The sequence below is a fragment of the Oncorhynchus nerka genome, linkage group LG15 (assembly GCF_034236695.1).
Source record: "Oncorhynchus nerka isolate Pitt River linkage group LG15, Oner_Uvic_2.0, whole genome shotgun sequence".
Lineage (NCBI taxonomy): Eukaryota > Metazoa > Chordata > Actinopteri > Salmoniformes > Salmonidae > Oncorhynchus > Oncorhynchus nerka.
This window is the reverse complement of record NC_088410.1, coordinates 89695985-89707983: the sequence shown is the minus strand read 5'-3', so window position 1 is coordinate 89707983 and position 11999 is coordinate 89695985. Positions and strand designations below refer to the sequence as shown.

The 11999-nt window shown below is 39.0% G+C and overlaps 1 protein-coding gene across 5 annotated transcripts in view; it reads left to right on the top strand.

Annotated features, from left to right (window-relative positions):
- The window catches only part of igfn1.1 (immunoglobulin like and fibronectin type III domain containing 1, tandem duplicate 1), a 41805-nt gene extending 32765 nt beyond the window's left edge, over positions 1 to 9040 (top strand). For 3 of the 5 annotated variants that reach the window (XM_029683981.2, XM_029683980.2, XM_029683979.2), the window contains 13 exons: positions 153 to 395; positions 1998 to 2122; positions 2646 to 2787; positions 2902 to 3195; positions 3703 to 3999; positions 4196 to 4375; positions 4521 to 4649; positions 4747 to 5055; positions 5202 to 5287; positions 5431 to 5623; positions 5736 to 6032; positions 7287 to 7613; positions 7780 to 9040. In XM_029683981.2, coding sequence (XP_029539841.1) covers positions 153 to 395; positions 1998 to 2122; positions 2646 to 2787; positions 2902 to 3195; positions 3703 to 3999; positions 4196 to 4375; positions 4521 to 4649; positions 4747 to 5055; positions 5202 to 5287; positions 5431 to 5623; positions 5736 to 6032; positions 7287 to 7613; positions 7780 to 7784 — 2627 coding nt within the window. In that variant the 3' untranslated portion in view covers positions 7785 to 9040. The remainder of the gene's footprint in view (positions 1 to 152; positions 396 to 1997; positions 2123 to 2645; positions 2788 to 2901; positions 3196 to 3702; positions 4000 to 4195; positions 4376 to 4520; positions 4650 to 4746; positions 5056 to 5201; positions 5288 to 5430; positions 5624 to 5735; positions 6033 to 7286; positions 7614 to 7779) is intronic. The other 2 variants (XM_029683984.2, XM_029683982.2) reach the window with 1 other exon arrangement.
- The last annotated feature ends 2959 nt before the right edge of the window (positions 9041 to 11999 follow it).

Below are 11999 nucleotides of genomic sequence, written 5' to 3'. Positions count from 1 at the left end.
GTGAATGTTGCTATTGTTGCTTTTGTTATTGTGGATGTGGTTGTCATTGCTGTTGTTACTGTTACAATTGGTGTTATCTAAAATGCCTTACCCAACAATAGTCGACAAATAATCAATGAGTGATTGACAGTGATTATAATAATCATTACTAGGAAAGACAAATAGTAATGGCACAGCCAAAGATGCCAAAGTCCAAAAAAGAAAGGCAAAGAGCGGAGGTGGTTCTGGTGCTGCCGGGCCAGCAAGCGGTGGTGCGTCTGCCAACAATGGTGAGGCTGCAAGTGGCGATGAGGCTTCAAGTGCCGATGAGGCCAACGAGCCAGCAGAAGCTGCTAAGCGTGGCAAGCGCACAGGCCGCACAAGGCCAGGCCCAATTCTTCAGGAGACGGTCATTGGTAAGATCATGGATACTGCATTGACTACTGCATGGGAGGCACCCTTCAAGGATCAAAGTCATTTGATAAAACAAATGACTTTTCCGGTTTGAGGCTGGGCTTACAGAACGTGTGATCATTCAGAATAATGCTGGGTTTTAATCCTTACTTATTAGATCCCCGACCCTTTGGGATGATGGTGTTCTTGAATAAGGGTGGCTTTAACAATGGTTAACAATCCATACTTCACATAGACATTGATTATCATACAGCACATTTACATTTATTCTAGATGTTTCATAATTGATAGAAACGTTTTAATTATATTAAACCATGTAGTTTACAAGTAATTTCTAGCAGGGAATATTAATGACGGATGACAAAATTGCATCCATGTCGCCGCCTTAGTGTTTGTGTGTGCTACAGTATGTTTAAAAAGCATCTGTGTTCGTAGTTTGTTTGTCTTAACAAACATTCTTGCCTGTGTAACCTAGTACGGAAATAAATCCCCGAAATGTGGTCTCATTACTAAAACATAATCACGTCAGAAGATCACAGAAGACACAAACCATATTTCAAGAAGATAAAAATGAACATGAAACGTCAGCAACTCATGAAAATATACGAAGATTGAAGTGTGAATACATAAGAATGGAGTTGATGGTTTGGAAGGTGATGTGAACATATAAGAAGAAAATATTTCGATCATTATTTGAATATGTTGGTAACCCATTGTATAAAAGTGATATTGCCCTCGACTTCGTCTCAGGCCTAACAGCACACGTACCAATATATCTTCCAAACACCGGCTTCTCGGACATTATCACTTAAATAAGAAGAGCTCAAGCTTTAGAAAGAGAAACAAAGATATATGAAGACTTCTTGCTTTGGAAGCCGCCTGGAAGATAAAACCTCATGTTTTAGAAAGTGACATGAAAAAAACCTGCACCTCTTACACATAACCATTGTCATAGCCAAGAATTAATGGCTTCATTTTCTTCACACAGTACACTGAAGATGTGAATATCTCTTGTCAATTATCACCTTGACCAAAGAGCTATGGCAGCAAACAAGAATGAAGGCCAAGAGTGAAGAATAATACTCATGCCATACCCAGGCTAACAGAAAGAGAATATAACGGAAAATAAAAACACATCAACAAATTCCTGAAATAACAATATGGAAAAACTCAATCTTCCACATGTTGCTTAAACAATCAAAGTAGAAGTGACATTTTGCAATCTTCAACTACGCTGAAGTTCAACGTTGTCTGTTTTTAATCCATCACACCTCTTAAATCATTTATATTCAAACATCACAATTTACATTTGAACATGTATTTTATAGATAAAACTGCTTAATAAAATACATGTAATTGAATAAATGTAAACAGTAATGTATGATTCAGGATTCGGAGGACTCGGAGCTTAGGTAAGTCAGTACACTAAGATGACTGTATTGTGTGCCATGAATACATGCATGAACTGTATAACAAAGAAAGATTGCAACGAATTTAATTATTTTACTTAATATGAATTCCAACACTCACCCTGCAGGTAATTACATAAGGGTGAGCTGCAATTTAAGCACTGCCACTAATTGTAAATCTGGTAAATCCTCCAGACCCTGGCGTTCACTTCAACCTTGGGCTTTCTGACGTCACCGCCATAGTGGGAGACCCAGCCGAACTTGTCTGTAAGCTGAGCAAGGAAAATGTCGATGGGGTATGGTACCTGAATGGAGAGGAGGTGAGCATCTACATTGCAGTATAATTTAGCCAATCACCACTTCAATACATATTATTATGCTGGCCATAGAAAAACACCAATACATATTATTATGCTGGCCATAGAAAAACACCAATACATATTATTATGCTGGCCATAGAAAAACACCAATACATATTATTATGCTGGCCATAGAAAAACACCAATACATATTATTATGCTGGCCATAGAAAAACACCAATACATATTATTATGCTGGCCATAGAAAAACACCAATACATATTATTATGCTGGCCATAGAAAAACACCAATACATATTATTATGCTGGCCATAGAAAAACACCAATACATATTATTATGCTGGCCATAGAAAAACACCAATACATATTATTATGCTGGCCATAGAAAAACACCAATACGTTATTATTTGTATTAATATAGTTTAGTCCTTATATAGCGTTTTAGTGTTTGTGTTATGAGCTAATATTAGTTGTTTTAAGATTTAAGAGATATATCAGTCTAAATATTGGGTTTTCCTGTTCAGATTCAACCCGATGATGTTCTTACCATGTCTAAAGATGGATTCTTCCAATCCCTGAAAATCAGCAAAATCTCAGAGGACTATGCTGGAAAATACAAATTTGAGGCAGATGGGCGTAAAACAGAGGCCATGATTGTTGTTGAAGGTCTAAATCTATTTAACTTTTTTTTTTATCTTGCATGTAATCTTAGTACTACATTCATTATATTTAATAACATTCTTAAATTCACTCATTATATTATTGTACCTTTCTTTGTAGATCCACCTAGATTCGACACAGAGGAATTGAAAAAGTTTACTGTCCCAATCGTTACTAAAAAAGGTCAAAAGGCCACTTTCAAGATACCATTTGTGGGTCGGGAACCAATGAAGATCCAATGGTACCATGACGGCGAGGAGCTTTCAGACGACACAAACATCAAGATAGAGCATGGAGAGGGTTATAGTCAAATAACTCTTAACAAGTTACAGCGCAAAGACACTGGAGAAATCAAGTTCAAACTCAAAAATGAGTTTGGAACTGCTGAGGCCTTTGCGAAGATCATTGTAACTGGTACATTTATTTTCTCTGGGTCCAAGCAAGAACTTCTCTTTGATTTGGTGTGAATACCTGATTGTTATAAGTCAGTTAGGCCAATTTTATTTTTCAAACTATGCAAGATCAAATATAATAATAAATAAAATAGTTACAATATTTAAGTGATAAATTAAAGGGATAGTGCAAGATTAACCCCTTTATCTCCTTACCCAGAGTTAAAAGAGCTCATGGATACCATTTTTACTTCTCTGCATCCAGTAGGAATGAAGTAGGTGGTAGCATGTTAGCTGTTCCGGTAGACTTCCAGTCATTGCGTTAAAGCTAGTTCGTATTGGCTCGCAAAATCTAACTCTTAACTTCATACTGCATGCAGAGACATACACATGGTATCCATCAGTTCATCTGACTCTGGGTAAGTAGATAAATTGTCTCAATATTGCACTGTCCCCTTAAGTTCAGGAAGAAATTGTATGACGCTAAGAGAAATAGCACAGAGTAAAAGCTGCATCTGTTTCTTCACAGACAAGCCCACCCCTCCCTTGGGACCTCTGGAGATTATTGAAGCCTCTCAAAATGCCATTGAGGTGAAGTGGAGGTCCCCAAAGGATGATGGTGGCTGTAAGATACTAAACTACATCCTGGAACGTCAACAGATAGGCCGCAACACCTGGAAGAAGCTGGGTCCGATCGGTCCAGAGGCCCACTACAAGGACAGTGATGTGGACCATGGCAGGAGGTACTGTTACAAAATCAGGGCCGACACTGAGATGGGCAGCAGTGAGTTGATGGAGACAGAGGATGTCCAGGCTGGCACAAAAGGTGGGTGCATAGATATTTGAGGTCCATTTAGGGTGATTCAGGATACTATGTGTTATTTTGTAAATCTCAATGTGCATTGTCTAGTACAGAATAACAATACCACATTTTTTTATGCTGAAATTAAGTGATTTATTTTGTATATATATTAATACAGAACCAGACGACAGTTGTCGCTAAACCATATTTCTGTACTTAGCATACGCTGGACCCCCTTCTGCACCCAAAGTGGTCAGTGCCTTCAAGGACTGTATCACTCTGACATGGAATCCCCCTTCCAACACTGGAGGAACCAACATTCTGGGATATAACATGGAGAAACGCAAGAAGGGAAGCAATCTTTGGAGCCCTGTCAATCCTGCAGATGATAAGATTAAAGGTTTCACCATTTCAACTTCTGTTTTAATGTATTGTTCTTTTCTTGTTTATCTCCAAATACCAGGAAACATGTTCTTCCATACATGAAGTATTAAAGTTTCACCCATAACTTGCGCTATTGTTTTGTATGTATGCTTGTGCCACAGAGAAGGAGTTTGGTGTGAAGGACGTGATAGAGGGTATGGAATACGAATTCCGTGTGGCAGCTATCAACAACTCTGGAGCTGGTGAATTTGGCACTCCGTCTGAGTTTGTGTTTGCCAGGGATCCAAAAAGTAGGTCATACTCAATGGTACTTTGTGTACGTAGATATTCTTTCAAATTAATCCATAGCTTTAAGAGACCTATTACTATGTCACTGTGTAATTTCAGAGCCCCCCGGTAATGTAATTGACCTGAAGGTGACAGACTCCACCTACACCACCTTGTCCCTGGGTTGGACTAAACCAAGGGAGAAAGCGGGGGTTGAGGATGAAGCCAAGGGATTCTTCGTGGAGATTAGACCAGCAGAAAGTCCAGAGTGGGACCGCTGTAACAATAACCCCAGCACCATGACCTCCTTCACAGTGAAAGGCATGAAGTCAATGGCCATGTACTGGGTGAGAGTGATCGCCACCAATGACGGGGGAGAAGGGGAGCCGCAAGAGCTGGACAACTACATCCTGGCTATGCCTCCCCCTGGTAAGACCTTGAATTTCAAACATCCCTGTTGGCATCAACATATTGAGATGATCCAGTTTCATTGCAAGCACCCCCCCCACCCCCCAACTTTGACTGTGTAGACACAAAAAATGTGAATGTTGTTCTTATGCTTTTGCATCATCCAGTCAGGCCTAGATTCACTGATCAAAAAGTCAAGAGTTTCATGGTGGTACAAGCAGGGAATTCTGCACGATTCAACATGAACTTTGAGGTACAGTGTAAATAGTTTTTTTTATTTCTATGTCTAAAAGAATATCCACTGTCACACAAATGGAGAGAACCCAAATGAATTATTCACCAGTTGTATAAAATTGTTATGTAGATGTAGTGATTACATTCTGATATTCTTCACAGGCCTCCCCTTGGCCAGATGTTACCTGGATGAAGGATGGCATGCCTGTGTCCAAACGGGTTACCATCAGTAATGCTGAAGGGGCATCCCAACTTTTGATTCCTTCTTCAGAGCGCTCAGATACAGGAATCTATACCATTATGGTCAAGAATATCGTTGGCCAGGAGACATTCAGCATTGAGATCAGAGTTACAGGTGAGATGCTGATAACATGGCTGACTGTGGTTCTGTTAATAATAACCAAGTTGAAAGCAGTTGAGGTCCAGTGTTAATCATTCATCACATAATTATTTGTGGTCCGATCTAGACGAGCCCAAACCTCCAGGTCCTGTGGAGGTAGATGAGAACGTACCGGGCACAGTTACCATCTCCTGGTCACCATCTCCTGATGAGAAGAGGGACGACAGGCTGCACTATCTGGTGTCGAAACGTGACTCAAGCAAGAGAACGTGGCACACAGTGGCAGACCACATCTTTAACAACAAGTTCACAGCCTGTAACATCATGCCTGGCAGAGAGTACCAGTTTCGTGTCTATGCCAAGAATGACATGGGCTCTTCTCAACCCTCAGAATCACCAAAGTGGGAAATCACAGGCAAAAAAGGTTTGTAAAAGCTGTGGATTTTGGGCCAGTCTTTTTTAGTGTCCATGTGCTTTGAAATGCATCAGACTGGTTTTACTGCTTAACATACAAAAAGGCTGGAAATTTGTGGGGTCACTTGTTGGTAATCCAATACTCTACTCAGCAAACTGCGTGCAGTTTATCACACTGCCATCCGTTTTGTTACGAAAGCACCTTTTACCACCCACCACTGCGACCTGTATGCTCTAGTCGGCTGGCCCTCGCTACATGTTCGACATGTTCGTCGCCAGACCCACTGGCTCCAAGTCATCTACAAGTCTATGCTAGGTAAAGCTCCGCCTTATCTCAGTTCACTGGTCACGATGGCAACACCCACCCGAGGCACGCGCTCCAGCAGGTGTATCTCACAGATCATCCCTATAGCCAAACCTCATTTGGCCACCTTTCCTTCCAGTTATCTGCTGCCTGCGACTGGAACGAATTGCAAAAATCTCTGAAGTTGGAGACTTTTATCTCCCTCACCAACTTTAAACATCTGCTATCTGAGCAGCTAACCGATCGCTGCAGCTGTACATAGTCCATCGGTATATAGCCCACCCAATTGACCTACCTCATCCCCATACTGTTTTTATTTTATTTACCTTTCTGCTCTTTTGCATACCACACCACTACCTGCACATGTTCATCTGCTCATGTATCACTCCAGTGTTAATCTGCTAAATTGTAATTATTCACTCCTATGGCCTATTTATTGCCTACCTCCTCATGCCTTTTGCACACAATGTATATAGATTCTCTTATTTTCTACTATGTTATTGTTTATTGTTTACTCCATGTGTAACTCTGTGTTGTCTGTTCACACTGCTATGCTTTATCTTGGCCAGGTCGCAGTTGCAAATGAGAACTTGTTCTTAACTAGCCTACCTGGTTAAATAAAGGTGAAATAAAAAAATAAAAAAATGAAAATCCCAATAACTGAGAGCTTGGGCACTGACTGGTCCAGTCTCCCCGGCTTGTCATTTGGCCGTTAGATGAAGGGAAGTGTCCGTTCATGGTTTGCTCCTCCCAGAAGGAATCTTTATTAATAACGCTTTTAACATTATTGTATAATGCTAAAGCTTTATTAAAGATATGTTTTTTTTGGTCAGCAACTGGTGAGCGGACATTTACACTTTCATCAGCTTTAATTTCTGTCCATGTGCCAAATTCGGATGTGTATAATAACTACTATAATCTTCAACAAGGTACGTGTTGTCTCTGTGTTTGTGTTTTCAGAAAGGTTTGTGCTGGACAGGCCAGAGACTAAGACCTGCAACCTAGAGCGTCCTCCCAAGTTCCTTGTCCCTTTGAAAATGCACACCGCACCACAAGGTTATGAGTGCTACATGAGCTGTGCTGTCAGAGGGGACCCAACACCCCATGTCACATGGTACCGTAATAATATCAGCCTCAACACCAACACCAACTACCTAATCTCCAACACCTGTGGGGTCTGCTCCATGCTCATACTGAGGGTTGGACCCAAGGACACTGGAGAGTACAAAATCATCGCAGAGAACAACCTGGGCAGGGCAGAGTGTTCCACTAAGCTCACTGTCTCAGGTATAAACACCTTTTTTTTGCTGTACTACATTGAAATGCAAATCTGAGAGATAAAACTAATTTCTTCTAGTTTTTTGAGAGCAAACAATGAATTTGAAATGGAAACCAATTCATTTAAAAACAGTTTGACTTATTTATAATCCCATTTTGTGTTCTTGTTTTTCAGATTAGATTGGCATTAAAAAGAAGATACATCATGCCCTTGTTTTTTTTCTCAAATAGCCTAAAGGAAAACTCCATCCAAAAATGATTTGTTGGTATTTGTTTCATTAGCCCATTGTTGACATAGTCCCACATTATTTTGCTTATCAACAATCAGGTTTTCAAGATATTCAACTTTCAAAATACAGATATCATCCTCCGTATGATTAATTTTGTATCATATGATGCTGCTTTTCGTATCTCATGATGCAACATGCATCATACAGGGTTGATTTCTGTATTTTGAATGTGACATATCTTGAAAATTTGATTGCTGACAACAAAAATAGTTTAGGACTATGTCAACAATGGACAAATGAAACAAATACCAAAACATAGTTTTGGGGTGGAATTTTCCTTTCACAGAAGTCCTCTGTTGTTTTTCAGTTCTGTGTAGAAATTACATTGTGTATATTTTTAAGTTCAGCGTTCCCTGTACCACATTTAACATTAGACTATTCTACATTCTGGGTGCTGCATATGTTTGAAGATCTCAGGTTGAGTACAATACAATGCATCACTCTTTGTATTAAGGCATTATGTAACGTAACAACAGTGTTCAATAATCAAAAGCAGCCTAAAAGCAAGTCATGAATAGTGTTGTGTTTGTGGGTTTTTTTCTTCTCAAAGTGCAATATTGGTATAGGAAAGATGATTGGAAATTGAAATGATGCATGTTGCTCTTGTTTTCAGTGGCTTTTGAGTCAAATTGATTTAGAAAATGAACAGTAAAAACAAGCAGAGAGAGAGAGATCAAGGTTTACTGGCGTAAACATTCAAATGAGAACTGCAAATGCGTGGCTGTGTTTCATTAACTTCAAAGGTACTTACTAATTTGTGAAATGTGTTTTGCTGTGAAATGTGAAATGTGTTTTGCTGAATTGCCCATTTTTTCTTTGAAAACTAGAATCAATATTTGTTGTCTATAGTGTTTGTTTTTGTTTTCCTCTTTCATTTCCATTAGGCTATTTTTAATTATTAAACTAAATGTAAAATGTTTAATATAATAGAACTTAATCAATCTACTAGCTTCAACTAATCACAATGTAGAAGTAAAACATATAATGGATCTGAATGGTGTGTTGTAAAAGAGATATTTTTATGTTGGCTACACTATGTACAAGAGCTTGGTGTAAATACATATTTCAAGCTCATATGATGTAGGAAGTTTGAATTCTAAATGTTTGAACAGGAGAGTCAATAAAAATCAGTGATTATTAGTTTAATTTGCGTACATTTTTGTGATGCTTTTTTAGACATACAGGAATGCTTAAGTGATTTGTGACTATTTGTTTTGTGGAGTTAGTCAACATAGCATTTTGATGGCTTTGAAATGTGTAGGAATCATTTATACCTACTGAATAGTACAGTATTACTTTTATAGAGCACTCAAACCCCAACTTTAATGCTATAAAATGTTGACAGGATAAAACTCTCTTTTTCCACATTGACATTATCATTCTCTGGTTTAAATATCCTGCTCATAGAAGACAGTATTTTAAGTAGATTTTGATTAGTCATGTTCAATGGCAACCAACTCCAATAGAGTAAAACTACATGCTCAAATAAATCAAACATTGCTAATTTGCAACCAGATTAAAGATAAATCGGTCATCATTACATGCATACTATTTCCTGTAGCATGCAGTCCAACATCCATAGTCATCTTAAGTAGCACACTAACCAGTCGAGGTCCATCAACAGAAGTGGAAACGGACCTTTAAAATGCAGGATGTAGAGATGCCAGGACAGTGTTCAATGTTTGCTGCTGTGGAAGTTAATCTCATTATGACACTTCTAAAACCTCTTTTTAAAAGCGTACTCTATAATAACGAGCCCGGTCCAATGTCTAGCGGGTATCTTCGTTTTGAGGGAGGAGTCAGCTATCCCTCCACTCTTGGTACGTCCTTTTCAAGACCTGCAGCACTTGGGCCAAATAATGTATATGTCAGTAAGCCTATCCCCAGCAGTCACGGTGGAAGGACACGGCCAAGGCTTGCACTGAGCATCTCAAAAAGGGTTTATTGTCTCTCAAAACGAAGACACCACACTCAAGTATAAGAAGGACTGTGGGTAGAAGGAGCAGAGAGGAGAGAGAACAAGTAAGTCCATTCCCTGGGCACAGGGCGAGGGGCTAAATGTCAACATGTGGGCATGATAATAATTCAAGACATATTGATAACGTCTGTTCTGTGTAACTATACTCAAATACACTATGGGAACTGTGGGTGTCTCTGCACGCCAATTGTAAATGGATCTTAAGCTGTTTAAAGGCTAATGGTATATGACGTCATTATGTCCTGTAAATAATTCATATTAATGTAAGGTTGTTCGATGATGCAAGGAAGGGCATAAGTACATCTAATTGAATGCTGATGGAGAGGGAGGCACAGCATTCAATTCCCAAATAAAACATCCATTACTTAGTGATGAGAAACAATGATCAAAATTCAATTGAACTTGAAAACACAATTTAAAAAAATATATATAATAGCGAAATGTATAGTTGCGAAATGTATAGTCCAATACTGATTGCATAGGAAAATGGCATTCATAAGCATGCAAATGGAATGCAAATAAAAAACGATATGCTTACAAGTGTTTATATGATCTGGAAGCAATTGGCAGATGATGATGGTCTATTTTCAGTAATACACAGCACTCAAGTAATGTAACTAAAAGCTGAGATGCATTTTGAGCTGAAGATGAAATGAGCTTGAGATGAGCTTGAGCATTAGATGCCTTATGAGCTTAACTATGTAGTGGATGTATGATCGGTGCTCAATGTTGATATTGTGATAACTAACCAAAAGTGTGGGAATATACTGATATGTTCCCAACATTTAACCGTTTGATACATCTTGTGACTGCTCTCCTCTCAAACGATTGGGGCAACTAAGAGAGGCATCTTCTAACTGTCAAGATGATGCTGTGTAGACACAAACCCCCAATGGAACTGCCCAGGCAGTAAAAAGAGACTGATTGCCACTAGACGGAGCTCGGCGTCCTAAGACATAGACCTGCCACATACCCATCTTATTTATAAATCAATCCCACAGCACAGTTGCTAGGCAGGGCTATTTTTCATCCCATACAAATATGGAAGTACAGCACAGCGTAGACGATGACATTCAAACTTGCACGGCATCCTAATGGAAATCCACCTCCTGGCTTGATTACTTTACTTAGGTTGTCTCATTGACAATCCAAAAGCAAGCAAAAGTTGTTAATGGTATTCGTAAAATAAGTGCATTTGAACTCTTACAACTGGGAACTGTACAGCTAGAGAAAGAAGAGTCATGGATTGTCTCCTAGCAACAATGAAAAAGTGAAGTGTAGCTTACGTGAAAAACATTTAATTCCTTATAAAGTCTGGTAGCAAAAAGCAGAGGTGCCAGAGTAGTGAACAGGTGAAGAAGTCAGAATGAAGATGGTGAGCAAGGAGAAGGTTCTTGCGTAGTAAAATGTTACCTGTGGATTTAGCCTGTAGCAATGGAACACTGACAGGCGAATATATAAAATTGTTTCCAAATGTTCAAATAATATTTATACTAATTTCACATACGCAATAGCATTATATTTAGCATATATTCAAGCTCCAATGCCTTCTGTCAAAGTGGACAAGGACAAACCCAATACATATATTGGCTCATGACCTGATCCTTCTTCAGAATGACATTTTGCTTCTATTGACTTAAAATTGCATAAAAATGAAGTGGACATGAGCGAGGTAGTCTACAGCAGCCCGTTCCATTTTCAGCAAGTGACTTGCGTCACATGTTGGTCCATGATAGATAGTTTTATGAGCTATGTGACCTATTGCATGCAAAATGAAGCAGGTCACTTGCCACAGCCTACTTTGGGCATGCTAAGTATTCTGTGATCACAGAAATTCTTTAATTTACTGTCCATCTTGAGTTACCACCTCTTGGAGCATATCATGATCCAACCACCTGCACTAGTACGTGCTAAAGTAAAAGTTGCCATATAAAAAAGAAATGTACACTGACTGCACTGTCAAGTGACTGCAGTGTCAAGTATTTTTATGAGAAAGTCAGATCGTTAAGATTTCTGTGCACAAATTATAAACTGTGCAAGTTGCTTCATACCAACAAATGTATGAAACATATTATTGTGTTTAAACAGAGAAAATATAGCGTACACAGTGTTGGTATGGGTATTAGT